Genomic DNA, 18,190 nt, shown 5'->3' on the forward strand with positions numbered 1-18,190 from the left:
TGCGTGCCCGGTACCCGAACCCGGGCCGCCAGTAGCGGAGCATGTGCACTTAACAGCTAAGCCACCAGGCCAGCCCCTCTGTTCATTTTTCTTGATTCTTTTTTCCTTCTGCTCCTCAAACTGAGTAATTTCTTTCTTTCTTTCTTTTTTTTTTTGGTGAGGAAGATCGGCCCTGAGCTAAGACCTGCCAATCTTCCTCTTTTTTTTGCTGAGGAAGACCAGCTCTGGGCTAACATCCATGTCCTTCTTCCTCCACTTTATATGGGACGTCGCCACAGCATAGCTTGCCAAGTGGTGCATCAGTGCGCACCCGGGATCCAAACCGGCGAACCCCAGGCTGCAGCGGAGTGCGCGCACTTAACCACTTGCACCACTGGGCCGGCCCCCAAACTGAGTAATTTCTTCTTGTAAAGCCTCTTTACATGTTTAACGGATTAATTTTTCCATATGTATTATTACAACTTAAAGTTAAAAAAAATAAACTATAGGGCCTTTTTAATTTAAAAAATTCAATGATAATCACAGTTTCATATAACAACGCCAGAAATTTCATTAGCAAAACCATAAAAAAGCCTCCGGCAAAAATTAAAAACAAATTTTCAAGGCAGTATATTAGTACCAAATCATTGACTCCTGACTGACTAAGCAATTTCAATTGGCCTATTTGCAAGTGCACTGATTCTTTCTTCTGACTGCTCAAATCTGTTGTTGAATCCCTCTAATTTTTCATTTCAATTATTGTAACTTTTCAGTTTCAGAATTTCTATTTAGTTCCTTTTTATAATTTCTATCTCTTTACTGATATTTCCAACTTGTTCATACATCATCTCCTGATTTCTTTTAGTTGTCATTGGTTTCCATCAGCAATTTGAGCATACTTAAGACAGTTAAAGTCCTTGTCTAGTATGTCCAATGTTTGGGCTTGTTCTCAGGGATGCTTTCTGTCAGTTTTTTTCCTGTGAATGAGCCATACTTTCTTGTCTTTGTATGCTTTATAACATTTTGTTGAGAACTAGACATTTTGAATATTGTAATGTGGTAACTCTGTACATCAGATTCTCTCCCTTCCCCAGGGATTACTCGTTACAGTCAACTGTTTGTTTAGACACTTTTAGACAAGGACTACATTCCTTCTCCTGTGTGGTCACTGAAGTCTCTGATCCATTATCTCTGCAGTCAGTCACTGATCTTCCAGAGATTTCAGTGAATGCCTGGATCCAGTGAGAAAAAGAAAGGGGCATGGGGAAGACATAAATGTGTTCTGTTTCTCTACATTCTTTGACAGACACCATCCAGGAAGCTGAATCCTGGTTTTGAAACAAAAAACAGGTCTTGCACTGGACTCTCAGTGAACTGCCAGACAGATTAAAAGATACAACACCCATCTTTGAAAAACAAGGTCTTTATTGCTCAACCTGGCACCAGAAAGCTGCACCGGAAAAGGAGGTACCAGACCCCAACTGTCTGCCACAGAGCTGGGATCTGGTAGCTTCTACGCAAAACGTCAAAAATCATTGAAATTTACCAGACTCTTTTTCATCAAGCATTCCCTGGTGTTGGTAGTGCACATGTTCAACTAGACTCCACAACTCCAAAATAGTTGATTCTAACAGATCTTGCCAGCGCAATAATTGCTTCAGTAGAGGGACCAATTCTGGAGCTTCTTACTCCACCATCTTCCCTACAACCATACATTGATTTTTGAACGTCAAACCAACCTTACATTCCTGTGATAAACACCACTTGGTTATGATGTATTATTCTTTTTATACACTGTTGGATTTGATTTGTGAAAATTTTGTTGAGAAATTTTTCTCTAAGTTAATTAGGAATACTGGTCTATAGTTTTCTTTTCTTGAAATATCTTTGGTTTTTTTATCAAAGTAATGCTTGCCTCACAGAATGAGTTGGGAAATAGTCTCTCCTCTTCAATTTTCTGGAAGAATTGGTGTATAATTCTTTGCAGAATTGGTATTATTTCTTCCTTAAATGTTTGGTAGAATTCACTAGTGAAACCACTGGGGCCTGGAGTTTTCTTTGTGGAAATGTTTTTAACTACTTCCATTTCTTTAACAGATATTCAGGTTATCTGTCATTCTTCAGTCAGCTTTAGTATTTTGTATCTTTCAAGAAATTTGTTCACTTCAACTAAGTTGATGTAATTTTTGGCATAAAGATTATTCATAAAATTCTCTTACCCATTATTTTTTTATTTTTATTTTTTTGAGGAAGATTGGCCCTGCGCTAACATGTGTTGTCAATCTTCCTCTTTTTCTTTTTTCTCCCCAAAGTCCCAGTACATAGTTGTGTATCATAGTTGCAGAGTTGTAGCTCTTCTATGTGGGACACTGCTTCAGCATGGCTTGATGAGCAGTGAGTTGGTCTGCGCCCAGGATCCAAACCAGTGAACCCCGGACCGCCAAAGTGGAATGCACAAACTTAACCACTATGCCACCGAGCTGGCCCCTCTTACCCATTATTAAATGTAGACTCTGTATACAAACGATGTGTACAATGTCACCTCTCTCTTTCTTTTTCTTGGTAGTTTGTGCCTTCTCTTTTTAATTTTTTTAGTCTGGATAGAGGTTTATCAATTTTATCTTCTCAAAGAACCAGTTTTTGACTTCAATGACTTTTCTATATTGTTTTTTTATTTCACTGATTTCTGCTCTGATCTTTATTATTTCCTTCTTTCTATTTACTTTGAGTTTCATTTGCTCTTCTTTTTATAATATTGTAAGGTCAAAGGTGAGGTCACTGATTTGTGACCTAGGGCCGCCCGGGTGGCACCCTCCCACCCAAGTGCGCGCCCTCCGCCTTGGCGGCCCCGGGGTTCGCAGGTTCGGATCCTGGGTGTGCACCGATGCACCGCTTGTCAAGCCATGCTGTGGTGGCCTCCCATATAAAGTAGAGGAAGAGGGGCACAGATACTAGCCCAGAGCCAATCGTCCTGAGCAAAAAGAGAAGGATTGGCGTTGGATGTTAGCTCAGGGCTGATATTCCTCACACACACACACACAAAGCATAAAACTGATTTGTGACCTTACTTCTTTTCTAGATTCAGGTGTTCAGTGCTAAAAATTTCACTCTCGGGCCGGCCCCGTGGCTTGGCGGTTAAGTGCGCGCGCTCCGCTGCTGGCGGCCCGGGTTCGGATCCCGAGTGCGCACCGACGCACCGCTTCTCCGGCCACACTGAGGCCGCGTCCCACATACAGCAACTAGAAGGATATGCAACTATGACATACAACTATCCACTGGGGCTTTGGGGGAAAAATAAATAAATAAAATTATTAAAAAAATTATAAAAATTTCACTCTAAGTCCTGCTTTAGTTGCATCCCACAAATTTTGATATGTTGTGTTTTTGTTCAGTTCAAAATATTTTTTACTAGCCTTTAAGATTTCTTGCTTGACTCATGGGTTATTTAGAAGTGTGTTATTAAGTTTCTAAATATGTGTTGCTCTCATTCAAAAGGTCAGTTTAGTCAGAGAGACAATTCTAGATTAACTGATATTTTCTCTGCTTTTTGAGATTATTCCATCATCTTCTGGCTTTCATTGTTGCTACTGCAAAGTCTGTTTTTTCTTTATAAGTAATGTGCTTCTTCTTTCTAGCTACTTTAAAATCTTTCTTGGTCTTTAACATTATGCAGTTTCACTAAAATGTAATTATACTGTGCGGTAGACACGTACTTTCTATATAGATATATTTTATTAGATTTGAGAAAGTCTCAGCCACAGTCCCTTCAAATATTGCCTTTTCTCCATTCACGGTATTCTCCCTTCAGGGACTCCAATTAGACACGTGTTAGAATTTCTCATTCTATCCTCTAAATCTCATAACATCTCTTAGAATTCTACCTAGTTGTTTCTTCTTTTTTCAAATCTGCCTAGTCACTTTTTGTGTGTGTGTGAGGAAGATCAGCCCTGAGCTAACATCTGATGCCAATCCTCCTCTTTTTTATTTTGCTGAGGAAGCAGACACCTGTGCCCATCCTCCTCTACTTTATATGGGATGGTGCCACAGCATGGCCTGACAAGCAGTGCGTCGGTGTGTGCCCGGGATCTGAACCTGCGAACCCTCGGGCCGCTGAAGCAGGGAGCGTGCACTTAACCACCTCACCACCAGGCTGGCCCTTGCCTAGTCAGTTTGACTAGTCTGTTCTTGTTTACTCATTTTTATGACTCCTTCTTTTTTATAGTGTTATTTTATATTCTGAGTGATAATTTCATTATCTCAAGTCTTTGGGGTCTAAATCTAGTATTTATTGTCTGTTTACTCTCACTCATGGTTACTTGCTTCATTACATGTTAAATGAACTCTAAGTGTTAACTCATATATTTAGACAATGTTAATTTGTAGAAAATAAGGGGACTTAAGTTGAGGATGTTTTCTCCAAAGAGCATTTGGTTTGCTTCTTCTTGGAGCCAGGATAATATTGAATTGGGACCATTTCAACTTCTTCCAAGATATTTGGCAGCACTTATAATGGCACTGGGCAACATGACCTTCACAAGTACTTACTGCTCAGAGTTCAGATTTCACCTCTGGCTTTATTCCCCCCTTCTTTTTTTCCTTGGAAATTTCTTCCACTTTCTACGAGCACAGCAATGCAAAATAAATTATGCTTTGTGTAGGTTCTTATTGTCGCAGGAGTGCTAGTGCTCCCCAGTGTGTCCAGACTACAACCTAAAGGAAGCGGAAGTCCATAGTAACCTAATACAATGTCTTCATCCAGCACAATACACTTACTTCAAAGTCATTTTCAGATTGCTTTATTTTCTTTTTACCTGAGAGTGATTTTTTTTGTTGTTATTTACTGATTTTATTGGCTATCTTAGCTTCAATTTTCCTCATACGTTTTAGGATTTTGATTTGTAAGATCATTTTGAGGGGGAGATTTTTGTTTTCTTTTTCTGTCACTCTTCCCGGTCTAATACTTTTATGGTTGCCTGTATCTGATCCCCTACAATTCTTTGTTTAGGACCAGATTATATCGATGATGGGGTCTTCTGCCTTGTTGTGGATTTCTGGATCCAGTTACCAAGTCACAGTAGGCAGTCTAGCTAAGGTTCTGGTTCTAAGACTTCCTTGTACTTATTTATCTATGGAGTTCCCACTTGGTTTCATGCAGTAAGCCTGTCTCCAATCCTCTACCTGGTAAGGGGCATTCTAGTCCCCATTACCCCACAGAAATAACTTTTGGCTATCTATGCCTGCTTTCAGACGAACAGCTGAGAAGACTTGCAGCTTTAGCTCTATTACCCCTGCTTTATTTATCAATCTCATTTCTGATTAAACGATATGTAGCTTGTTTTCTAAGCATGGCTAAGTCTTTTAAATTTTAATTTTTATCTAATGAATGCATAGCTGGAGTGGTCTTAAAGCATGGACTTAAAATGACATCTTGACCATGATTCCTATTTTGGTTTAATTTTAATAACTGGAATACCAATGAAATTACCTTTAGTTCCTCTACGACAACAGACCAACCAATATCAAATAGGAAGGTGTAAGCCTTGTTCTTACTCACCTGCTCCAAGAGAAAATTATGTACATCTTCCCCTTCTGGTAAAACATCCTTCCAGCTGAGGTCAGCCTCCCTCCATAAGGCTCCCACTTTCTTATGGCTCTAAAACAGAGATAAGTCCAATCCACTTACTTGCACATTGGAAGAAGAAAAAATAAAAGACTTGCTTGAAGTGAAGAGTGCAGAACTATAAAGACTGAAAAGTCAAAACTTTTCCTTCCTGATATGAAGTTAATTTCTTAAGATGCTTATCTTTCAAACCGAGATGTCTGAATGTATGTAAATGTAATGGTGAATGATTGAAGTAGAGCTGCGGAGGTTCAATAATTTCTTTTACCAGATGACTAATCTGGGGTGTGCAAGCTGTTGTTTGGGATTTATGCATATAATCACCTAAAAAGAGTCCAATGCACAGAGTTTATAAATTCAACACTGTCTCTTTTCCTAGATAGTGCTATATGCATCTGCTATTAAAGCCATTCAACAAGCCTCTTGTTGTAATCCCTCTTCACAGGGGATCACGATTATGCCGTCTAACATGAGAATGACTAAGAAAGTCGTTGCTCCTGAACCAAGAATGGGAAGTATTTCAAGAACAAGAAGTGCAAGTCTGAGCCCAAGAAACAACACAGAAGAGCTGCTGTCAGCTGGAAAACTGACAAGAAGGTGCAAGTCCACTGCCTGAAAAAAGTCACAGTGATAAAGGAAAATGTCAGGCTTTGAGGTTGGAACTGTCATCTAAGGAACATGTATTAATTACTTCATAGAAAAACTTGCCCAAGGTATAGCTTATAACTTGGTAGAAACAGGATTTAAACTCAGGTTGTCTGATTCCAGAGTTTATGCTCTATGAGAATTTGGTTTCAATTAGAAGAAGCATGAGAATTCGCTTTCTGTTTCTACAAATAAAAGTTAAAAAGAATTTGAGTTTTAAATAAGGACTAAGGGCCGGCCCCGTGGCTTAGCGGTTAAGTGTGTGCGCTCTGCTGCTGGCGGCCTGGGGTTCGGATCCTGGGCGCGCACCAACGCACCGCTTCTCTGGCCATGCTGAGGCCGCGTCCCACATACAGCAACTAGAAGGATGTGAAACTATGACATAGAGCTATCTACTGGGGCTTTGGGGGAAAAATAAATAAATAAAATTATAAAAAAAAAAAAAGGACTAAAAAGTAGGTAGGAGAGGAGGAGGGAATTACGGACCTAAAAATTAGGGTTCAATAAAAACTTCAGTGCCACCAAGTAAAGAGTATTAACAACAAATAGATAATCAACTAGAACTAGAGACCAGGCTATTTAGAACACCTATCTAAGATTAACTATTACACAAATGTGACACAGAAGGACTACTATAGATTCAGAGGGAGAAATGAAATGCTGAATTTTTTTTTTTAAATCAATGCCTATAAAACAATGAAATCTATCATCCCAATATCTTTGACTCCGGTTTGAATAAGCCAGAAATCACTCTAGAATTTTCATGTGTGAGTTCTGTTTTGACATCTTTCATCCCAGGTGTTAGACCACCTGCGATGCTATAGCATCACCTTCCCAAACCTCTTAGACCTCTAATATTGCCCTGACACACTCTTTGGAAACTATTGGTTTAGACTTGTCTGTCTCCCTCTCCAGTCTATAAATTCTTTGAAAGTTTAGTAATCTTGGCAGACTGAGATCCTAGCACAGAGCTTTGCAGAGAATTATGAAGTATTTATCAAATTAAAATAGATTTAACTTTAAGATAAAAATTCAAAATCCTGCAGAATCATTTTTACCACCTCTTTCTTTCTTTCTTTTTTTTTTTTTTGGTGAGGAAAATTGGCCCTGAGCTAACAACACCTGTTGCCAATCGTCTTTTTGCTTGAGGAAGATTGGCCCTGAGCTAACATCTGTGACAACCTTCCTCTATTTTTTGGATACGGGTCATCGCCACAGCATGGCTTGATAAGTGGGGTAGGTCCATGTCCAGAATCTCAACCTGCAAACCCGGGACCGCTGAAGTGGAGTGCACTGAATTTAACCACTGTGCAACTGGGCCGGGCCCTTACCACCTATTTCTAATCAGATTACCTAGCCTGTGATCCAAAAATAATAAAACTAATCATTTCATGAATCTTATCTTTCTCTGAAAGCAGGGGAGTTTTCATTGAAATCTATTAAAAAGTATAAATAATGTAGCCATTGTGTTTCAAGATAAAATTACTAGCTGCAAATAAAATATATTTTGAGATTCTTTAGAATTATACCAAATCTAGTTGAGATTAGATAATTCTTTCCCAAGTTCCCAGTAAAAAGAAGGACAAATATACCTCTGGAAGAAACTAGATTGAAACAGAGACCTCACTCTTTTTTTCAAATAATAGAAGGAAACAATTACTTGCTCAGTGATACCTAAGCTATTCACAGATAACCCAAGATCAAAATCACTGCCCTTCCTAATATGCTGTTGAGTCTGACACTCAGTTTAACACTCACCATTTGTTTGCATAGAAGGTGCAATATTTCAGAAAGCAAGACCCCAGCTCTTCCAACAGGAAGTAAAGGTTTGCTAAATTCTCTGTAAAAGATAAGAGTAGTGATTAAATACCTCTACATAGATTCCCTGTTCTAGAACAGTAGGCAAACAATATGTGCCAAAAGAACAGATACTATGCAACCTAAATAATACTGGGTAAGCCAAAGCTCCGGTACATGCTCTAAGTAATTTTCAGCACAAGTAGTTCAGAGACTTCAGGTTCACTTTACACTTCACGGAGAGCTGGAAAGGGACGTTAGAATTCCTAGTTTTTGCCTTTTTCTTTAACTGCTTCAGTGATAGAAGAAATGCAAAGATCAGTCTCACTTAATAATCTGTTTATTTACATAAACTCCACTTCAAGCCAAAAGGAGAGAAGCACCTTAAGTAAGAGGGATTTGTGAAGTTTAGTTATGAAGTGTTCTTAAGAAAGGAAGCTTTTCTTGAGAATATGGATGAAACAGAAAGGGACCAATTTTTTCATAAGCCTAGTCTAAATCAGTATTTCCCAAACTGTGTTCCACAGGATATCAATAATTATTCCTCAAAAAAGGATTCTACAGTCTATTAAGTGAGGCAATGCCGAATTAAACAAAGATAAATAGTTTTTATTTGTTTTGTTTTACTATAGGATTCTCATAATCTTTAATGTGCTATAACATACTTTGTGAATCTCAAAGGCAACAACAGTGTTTAAAACAGTTTTTGAGGAAATATTAATGTTTTGAAGAAGAGTTTGGGAAATATTAGTCTATACAACGTAGCAACAATTTCCCACTCATATCCAAATCTAGGAATGCCTGAGATCTCAGTTCCTTTTATTACGAGCATCTGCTATGCAGGTGTCACAGTCTGACAAACTATTATGTGGAAATATCACTTCTTACAGCACTGGAGCAATGACAGACATAAAAGTCAGATTAACATTAAGCTTCCACGAGCAACTACCTTCCAGTTACATGATTCTAAAGCCATATCTACAATGACTGCTAAACTCAATGGACTATAAGGCTATCACATCCCCATCACTTCTCCAGTGTAGATCTAGTATAATGTAACATTTTTATACTGAAATCAGAAGGCTTTTGTTTTTTTGTGTGTGAGGAAGATTAGCCTTAAGCTAACATCCGCTGCCAATCCTCCTCTTTTTTGCTGAGGAAGATTGGCCCTGGGCTAACATCTGTGCCCATCTTCCTCTAGTTTATATGGGACGCCGCCACAGCATGGTTTGACAAGTGGTGCATCGGTTCGCGCCTGGGATCCGAACTTGTGAACCCTGGGCCGCGGAAGCGGAGTGTGCGAACTTCACCGCTATGCCACCGGGCCAGCCCCTGAAATTAGAAGTCTTAAAGAGTCATAGGCTGCATCCAAGAGTCTCCAAAGGCACTAAGGAAACAGCAGTATGCTAGAAAGCCAGCTGGTGAGTTTTATGTCACTTTAACTTGATATACATCAAAAGAAACAGGTACAACTCACATGATAAGTTCTCTCATGGAGATTCCGCCTTCTTTTAACATGGGGGTCACCAGTTCAGCAAGGTACAACCAAATATGGGGAATATCAATGGCCATGTCATCTGCCAATTCCAATGTTTCTGAAAAACTGAAAAAGAATAGGAAAAAAATTCACATGCAAATGTAATTCAAAAGTTAAGAATAATTAAAGAGATCAAAAATCAATCAGTCAACAACCACCTATTAAGTCCCTGCTTTGTTAAGGTCTGTTCTAGGCATAAAATAACTGGTAAACAAATTCTTGCTCTCAAAGAGCTTGTATTAGTGTGGGGAGAAAGAGAGACAAGCACAAACAAAAGCATGCTTGTAGATGAGGCAAATATTCTGAAGAACATATCTATGGTACCAGGATATCCCAATATGGAGGGAGGGAGGGTTTAGAAAACACCTCTGTATGGAAGTGACATTTGAAAGACTTAAATGATGAAAACGAGGCAGCCATGTGAAGTTCTGGGGGAACAGCTATTCAATTTAACCCTACAACCATAAAGAGTTCACCACAGTTGAGTATCATATCCTCTGAGTCAGTCAGAAGCACTGATTAAAAACTTAGTATAATGCAGACCAGACACAAAGAGACGAAAAGACAAAAATTCTTGTCCTTGAGGAGCTTACAACGGGGGCACAAACTGCATGGATATAAAAGAGTCTGACAACATTACTAACAACATCATCATTGTGACATGCGACAAGCTGCTATACCTCTAAAGAAAAGCTAATGGTTTCACACTTTCATGCTATGAAATATTTCTCAATGTGAAGTAAAACAAACAGGATTTAAACTTAGGAAAGTCAAATACAAAATGTCAGCATAGTCTTATTTAGGCTGAAAATCATAGCTATTAATTTAGAAGTTTAAAAACATAACTCAAGACTTTGTTAAACAGTTAATATATGGCCTATTAAAAAGTACAAAAACAAAAGTAAATTTAACTATAATTACAAGGAAATACACATAATAATGAGGAAACGGATGAATGAATGAAGGGACCACGGGCAGGTAGCATTTGTCTTCACATCCTTTCAGATCTCTGAATACATAAAATGTGTGCTTTTTCACTGCAGTTTCAGTTTCTAGCCAGAGTATGTCACTCTTTTTACCTACCTGAGAAGCCCACATGTTATTAAAATTTTTCACTTAAAAGAAGGTACCACTACAAGGCAGGGTCGCCTTTCTGAAGGTGCCATTTCAAAACAGTTTGCAGCTCAGTCACATTATCAAACTCTGGGGTTCCTGAATCCTTAATGCCAACTTTCTGACCTCACAGCTTGCAATTTATTTGACATCTATTTGCTATATGTAACAGGTACTTGACTCTTCTCTCATTACTTGCACGCTTTCAGCTCAGTTAACGTGCTGCTGATGGAACATATTCTGGATGGACTCCAGGATTTCTGGGTTAATCAACCTATAATGCCAATTCATGTTCCACGGGTTAGTGGCATAGATTAAGCTGTTTAATGAGGCTATGAGACAACTACAGCCTTCGTGGTCTTTCAGCAGTATATCTACTGTTATTTTCATCTCCTATTACAATTAAAAGATATCCATATTCTTCCCTTGGTTTTCCACTTCTTGATTAGTCAGTTTACCACGCGACAGTTTGCAGAACACAATCACTGGTCAAATCCATACTGTTGATAAAAAACATATGTGGCTGAACATAAGATTTCTGTAGAACAAGCTTGTAAGAGACTTATAAATCCTTTTGTATGACTTTGAAAGAAAAATCTTAGGTGTGCAGAAGCTCCTAGGTAATTATCTTTACGTCTTTGGGCTACTACATAGCCTATAACAATGCCTTGCATAATAGACATTTTCTGCTGGCTGAACAAATAAAAAAAGAGCTACACCATATCCTTGCTCCTTGGTATGTAGTGACCATACACCCACTGGACTGCACTTTGATGGGGTCCACAGGTGGGACTTCAGGCATTCCTCCCCTTATTTCAACTACAGAGGCTCTACTTTATTTTATGTACTAGGTTCCTGCCTAAAATTTAATTAAAGAAAGGAGTACATGGTTAAAAGTTAGAAAAATTTTTTAAAATTCAGTAAAGTTCTGATCAGAAATCTACTAAAGGACAAAATAATCTATCATAATTGGAAATAGTATTGTTAGCACCATCTTCCACAATGTGCAGTATGATAACTTAATAAAAATGTAAATCTTGCTACAAATTAACAAGGAAAAGACAGCGAAGATATCAAACATCAGATTGGTCAAGTATTATTATGACTGATCTTAAGAATCTAACTACATGTAAAAGGAATAAATAAATAAAAAGAAGGTGAAAAGCCTTCTTATACTCCCGGATCAACTTCAAAGAATTACTTAAAAAAAGACTATTTAAACTAGATGTTACCTATGTGAGCAAATAGGGTCTTCACTGTTAACTAGCACCTCTGCAATTTTGCATTTGCAATTTAGTACACGTCTGTGTCAGCTCTGAAAGCATCTTTTTACCAAAGTAGAATTGCCATAAGCAGCAAAAAAGTAGTCAAGGAGGAAATAACAATTTCCTCTCCAACAAACATCTCCCAAAGTGAAATACTAATGTATCAAGCTTCCTGAAGGGCATGTATTTTCTGTCTTTTGTCAACTCCAATTTTTACCATCCTGGGTTTCATTTGTTTATTACACTTTGAAAGTGATTCCAATCCTATGGCTAATAGTGAACCGCACTCAACTACCCTTAGTAGACAGTTTTAAAAAAGACATTTTCTGAAGCCAGGATATAAAATGTCTGTATCAACACTGTTTAAATTGCATCTACCAATAGAATAATGTATCTACCTACCTACCTATCTAATTTGCATCCAAGTATTGAGATGCAAATCCTGAAAATTCCAAGAGGATGGCTTGATGTTGCCTTTGTGAAGATGTTTTATATACGGCAACTATTATGTTCAGAGTTATGTAGCATCTTGTATGGAAAATTTCAAAGGATCTAAGTTTTATTTATAAACAACCTGACACAAAAAGCTTATTTGAAACTTTGGTCTAGTCTACCTTACTATCTGTAGCAGTGCATGCCTTGAAGGGAACTGTAGGAAAAATGGCAGATTAATAGTTGGTTGATCAGGGCCCAGTCAACTTGGAGGCCTTCTACCTTCTATGTTTCCCAGAATCATGCTGGCTTAGGCAGCTAGTCAGAAATGGCTTCAATGACTGCTCATAAGTTGGCATCTAAGCAGTAGCATGACCCAACGAAGGTGACCTTAGATGCTTCCCCACGATGTTGTGTAAGGACAGAGATCTTTGGCTGTTGGGCCTAAAGAGACAAAAGACTTAGGGCATTTCAGTGGCTCCAGTGAAATGGTCTCTCTGGACAGTATGAACTATTTATAACTTGGGCTTTAGAAGTAATTGGGAAACTCTGATCTACTCGCAAGAAGGTGCTTGGTGGATAATGAATGGGGCTATCACTTTGTTTTCATCTTTGAAAAAATTGCCAGGCCTCTCCATTTAGGAAGGAATAGGGGTCTTCATAGGAGTTTTGGTCTAAAGATGGCTTGGTTAGGTCGAAGTATCAAAAGCTAGGCCTGGAGCCACTGCATTATCTCTACCAGCAGAAGGAAGTAGGGATAGAGAAAGATAAAGTAGTTACTGAGATACGGAAGTGTTAATCTCATTTTTGGTCTGAATAAAAGGTTGTGATTGTGGTAATACTGCCAGCAGCAGCAATAGCACCACCACGAATGAAAGTGTGGACACCATGACTGGGCATGACACTTTTTCCTCAGGTTAACCCACAAAGGGAAATGCAAGTGTCTGAGATAGCCTAGAAACCAAGCTAGCACCTCACAAGTTCAATTAAAGCCAATGAAGCTAGACCACACCTCTTGGGGTCTTTCCAGATATGAATCAGCTTCTGAGTATAGTTTCAAGAGAGACAGATAATGGTAAACAGTAATCTAGCATTCTCATTTTCAAAACTTTCTGGTGAATATATCATAATATCTGGGTGAAAAGCAAATATTTATATATTAATATAATAGTCACTGCAACTGTAGGTTCTAGGGGCTTGCAACTGTAGTTTCAAGTTGACTGGGGCATACCTCAAATTGTTTGTGAGGGTGTCGATACCCTCATTTGCTCTCACTGGCTGGTTATTGGAGTGAACCACAGATTTCTCTTTTAAAACTGGGACAACATCCTGGCCTTAAAGGCTGACAACCACACCACAACCACAGCAACTTTTGCCAGTTTCTTATTAAGTTAACTGGGTCAGATGGCCTTAATCTACTTAGTCACTGAATTCAGAGAAACCTAATTTATTACTGAAAGACAACTTTTAACGATCCTAGGGGCAAGTATACATTTTCCAGGACCTTGAAGACAATGTCATCATTCCTCACAAAATCAAATGACTAATTATTCCTAAGTACATTCAACCTTGGCATTTAATGGTTACACGATTCTAAGAGTTTGACCATATCTGAAAGATATACAGTGCATTTCATCACACGCACATTTAATTTACAAGAATACAAGATGGGCTTGGCAAAAAAGATTTACAAGGAGAAAAATAACTTAAAAATGCAGAATATTACTGACATTCCACTCAATGAGCATACACCCAGAGTGAGTATAAGATGGGAGATACAAACCTGATGTTTAGCCCTCAGGAGTTCCTGTTCCCTTAGAGTGTGGGCACCTATGTACTGGGTATGATTCTACATTTACATTTACACAACATGGCTCCTAAAACAAAATTTTTTACTATATGCAATTTTTACCTTAAACACTGGTTTTAGAACCTAAGCCTGGGTAAGATTCTGTGGCTATACCACAAAGAACCTGATCAATGCACTAGTGATGATAGTGTATCACAAAGATATCAGAACCTGACCAAATGATAACACAACACCAGTAACAGCCGGATTGCATCAAACCAGGCATCAACAAGAATCACAATGAAACCAACTTAGAATAGACTACATCATTAACAACTTGGAGTTACATATCCTTCTATGGGGCTAAAGTGGACAGACAAGCATTTCCTGGCCAAAATAACCATGGTTTATTGAAAGGATAAGGCTTTTGGGTTTAAGTCAATTTTCCAGAATTTTTTTCAGAAAGAAAAGCTTTTTCCTCAAAGAACATGCATGTATTTACATGTAATTAGGCTGATGAGGCTTCTCAGAATTTCCCTGCAGTTAAGGGGTCTCTGCTACCCTACTTACATCATAACATAGGTCTAACAATAAGATACAGAAAACCAGAAAATAATCTTTATGCCCTAGCACAATCTACAAAATGCCATCATATTAACCAACACATTATCAATGTATTACACATCAACATATTATAGTGCATACAATTTTAATCTATGAAAAAAGCTAAATACTTAAAAAGATAGGACTTTTAAAATTTACTACTCAAGAGCCTTGTAACTGAATACCATTCTGGAGGAGGATACCAACCCTTTGAAAAAGTCCTGTTTGCTGAGTTTTTCTGACTGCACCAGCTGATACAGTAATTGGCCCATGTGATCCCTGGTGATCTGGCTTCTTTCCAGGGTGGACTCCACTCCCATTCGCACAAACACATGCAGCAGGCCCTGGGCATTCAGTTCTTCCACACACTGCATGGCTTCCTGCTCAAACAGCAAATAAAAGCTTACTCCACAATATGAATAACATTACCAGAGTGCTAAAAGAAGTTTAAAATCTCTTACCTATGACAAACTCAGTAGAAAGCTCCATAAACAAGACAGTTTTCACATTTTTTTAAACATTAAAATAGCTCAGTAAAATGTAGGCCAATATGGGCAATATTAGTCATATTTAAAAACAAAAGAATAGTATTTTTATACAGCTGTGTTTAGGTTAACAACTTTATTAAAGATCACTCAAAGGACCAGAGTCAAAAATGTATTTTTTTTTTTTTTTGCTGAGGAACATTTGCCCTGAGCTAACATCTGTTGCCAATCTTCCTCTTTTTGTATGTGATATGCTGCCACAGCATGGCGACTGAAAGACAGGGGTGTAGGTCTGCACCCAGGAAATGAACCCGGGCCGCCAAAGCAGAGCACGCCAAACTTAACCACTAGGTCACTGGGGCTGGCCCAAAAATGTATTCTTCTACATAATGTTTACCTATGTTATGATCATTTAAAGAACTGAAAATGTTATAATATGAAATAGAAATTCAATGTCATGATTGAAAGGCCTTAATGTGGCATCTGAGGTAAGTCTGTTTGCGTATATTAATATTTGCAAAATCTTCAACAAAAAAGGTCTTCCTTCATAGCAAAGTTAATACGGTCAGCTTAAATACAGTCATGTGTCGCTTAATGATGGAGATATGTTCTGAGAAATGCATCCTTAGGTGATCTGTCATTGTGCTAACATCATATAGTTACACAAACCTAGATGGTATAGCCTATTACACACCTAGGCTCTATGGTACTAATCTATGACCACTGTCATATACGCAGTCCGTCATTGACGGAAACGTCATTATGTGGCACACCGACTGTACTAAGAACCTTTTAGGAAGTTCCTGGAGTGTGAGGCTTGTCAACTGGCCCTTCCCAGCAATGATGGGGCTAGGTCCCTATCTTCGGTCTGGAGGACAAAAGCCTGGCAGCCAGGGTCGCTGCATCGCCACCACAGCAGTGTGCCTGCCTGCCCTCAGCTACCTCCACTCTGCCTGAGTACAGAACCCTTCAGTTCAACCTCTGAAGAGAGCAGCTGTTCTGATGGGGAAGACGCATGTGAGAAGGGCAACCTCCTGACTGAAGAAGGGAGTAAGGCACATCTAGGCGTCTCAATGTTGCTTTATTCCCCCTCTGCTACTTTATTTAATACCTCCCTCATGTCAACTTTCCATCTAAAAAAATTCAAACTAGAGAGAAATTAAAGAGTAGTAGAATGTATATACCTATATACCTTCACTTCAATTTACATTCATCCACTGTTAGTTTTCTTTCTGTATCTATTTTCTATCTAAGAAATTTAACATTCATACAATAATGTCAATAAAAATATTATCTGATATATAGCACATATTTCAATCTCCACAATCGTTCCCAAATGTCCAATATAGCTTTTTGCTCTTCTTATTGTAGGATCCAATTGAAAACCCGACATTATGTGTCATGATGTCTCTTTTGACTCTTTTAATCTAGATCAGTCTTTTCTCTCTTTTTTTTGTCTTTTTATGACATTGGCATTTTTGAAACACTTGGGTCAGTTGTCATGTAAAACTGTTTCCTATATACACTTTTAACCAATCAATCCCTCTGTTTCCAGCCCCATCTGCACCTCACACACATTCACTGTCTGCTAAATAAATTACCACTCATCCTTCTAATTTCTAACTTCTAGAATGTTGCTGCTGTCTATTATGTATGCTCTTATTCTTGTGGATTTTTACCTCATTTTAAGCCCATCATGATCATTATAATGCCTTTTCAGGAGGGAGTAGAAACGAATGCAAGTATTCAATCCTCAGTATTTAACCTGAAGTGATTAAGTGTCTTCCCTTTATTCACGGAATCTGCATATAGGGCCAACTAACTCGATCACGGTGCTTCTAATGTCACAGCAGTTCCTAATCTTGTCTTTCTCTCTGATTTTCTCATGGTTTCATTTTTCTTATCGTTGAGCTCTCAGCTAAAATGACATCTCCTATAGTCTCTGTGACTGTCCAGTCAATGGCTATCATATTACCTAATTTTACTTCTCTACACTGAAACATTATTTTTCTTTTTGTAGTTGTTGTTTATTTATTTATTATCTATCTTTAGGGCAGCTTTGCCACTAGAACGTAAGCTCCCTAAAAGACCCATAAAAGCAGACTATGGTGTTCACTACATATACGACAGTATATCCAGGCAGTATCACCTAAAATGCGGGAGGCACATTTTAGGTACTCAATAAATATGTTATCACAGAGGCTAAAAACACAGGCTATGGAGTCAGACAAACGTAGGTTTGAATCTTGGCTCTGTCACTTGCTTACTACAGTGTGAATTTAGGAGTATAACTTAATTTCTCAGCTTTGACTTCCTATCATGGGGTTATTGTAAGGACTGCATATAAAATTATGTAAAAGCATTTGGCACATTGCCAAACACAAAGCAAAGTCTCAAAAATATTAATTTGTATTATTGTTAATAATAATAATAGCACCTATTGAGATGTCAGAAAAAACCTCTTCCTTAGAATAAGCTCTGTAAGCCTTTAGCATGACACACTAATACCCTAAAGGTAATAAAAGATAGTTTATGCACTGAAGCTAGAAGCCTGGCTTTGAATCCTGAGTCTGCCACTTATCAGCAGTATGACCTAGAGCAAGTCACCTTACATCTTTGCATCTTAGTTTCCTTATCTGTAAAAATGGCTATTATAATAATATTAATGTCAAGAGGGTGTTATGAGGATTAAATGAACTAATATGTATAAAATATGTAGAATAGCACATAGCACATAGTAAACACACAGTAAGCCCTCACTGTGTCTGACATTATTACCTGGTTCTTATTGCCCCTCTGCAGCAAAGCCTCCTTGTACACTGCACAATGAAATTCCTGAGTCATAAGTGACTCTGTCCCTTCCATACTACAGGTCTGGACTAGGGCTAATGATTTTTTAAAGGGTCCTCTTGTTATACTTAAGTG

At 38.3% G+C, this 18,190-nt stretch overlaps 1 protein-coding gene across 12 annotated transcripts in view; it reads right to left on the bottom strand.

Moving 5' to 3' along the window:
* Positions 1-18,190, bottom strand: part of EIF4G3 (eukaryotic translation initiation factor 4 gamma 3) — a 328,826-nt gene that overhangs the window by 13,138 nt on the left and 297,498 nt on the right. For all 12 annotated transcript variants that reach the window (XM_058553132.1, XM_058553124.1, XM_058553130.1 and 9 more), the window contains 4 exons: positions 14,988-15,160; positions 9,519-9,644; positions 8,003-8,084; positions 5,534-5,632 (listed from right to left, as the gene is read on the bottom strand). In XM_058553132.1, the coding sequence (XP_058409115.1) occupies positions 5,534-5,632; positions 8,003-8,084; positions 9,519-9,644; positions 14,988-15,160 (480 nt within the window). The remainder of the gene's footprint in view (positions 1-5,533; positions 5,633-8,002; positions 8,085-9,518; positions 9,645-14,987; positions 15,161-18,190) is intronic.

This window comes from Diceros bicornis, chromosome 13, assembly GCF_020826845.1.
Source record: "Diceros bicornis minor isolate mBicDic1 chromosome 13, mDicBic1.mat.cur, whole genome shotgun sequence".
In the NCBI taxonomy this organism is placed as follows: Eukaryota; Metazoa; Chordata; class Mammalia; order Perissodactyla; family Rhinocerotidae; genus Diceros; species Diceros bicornis.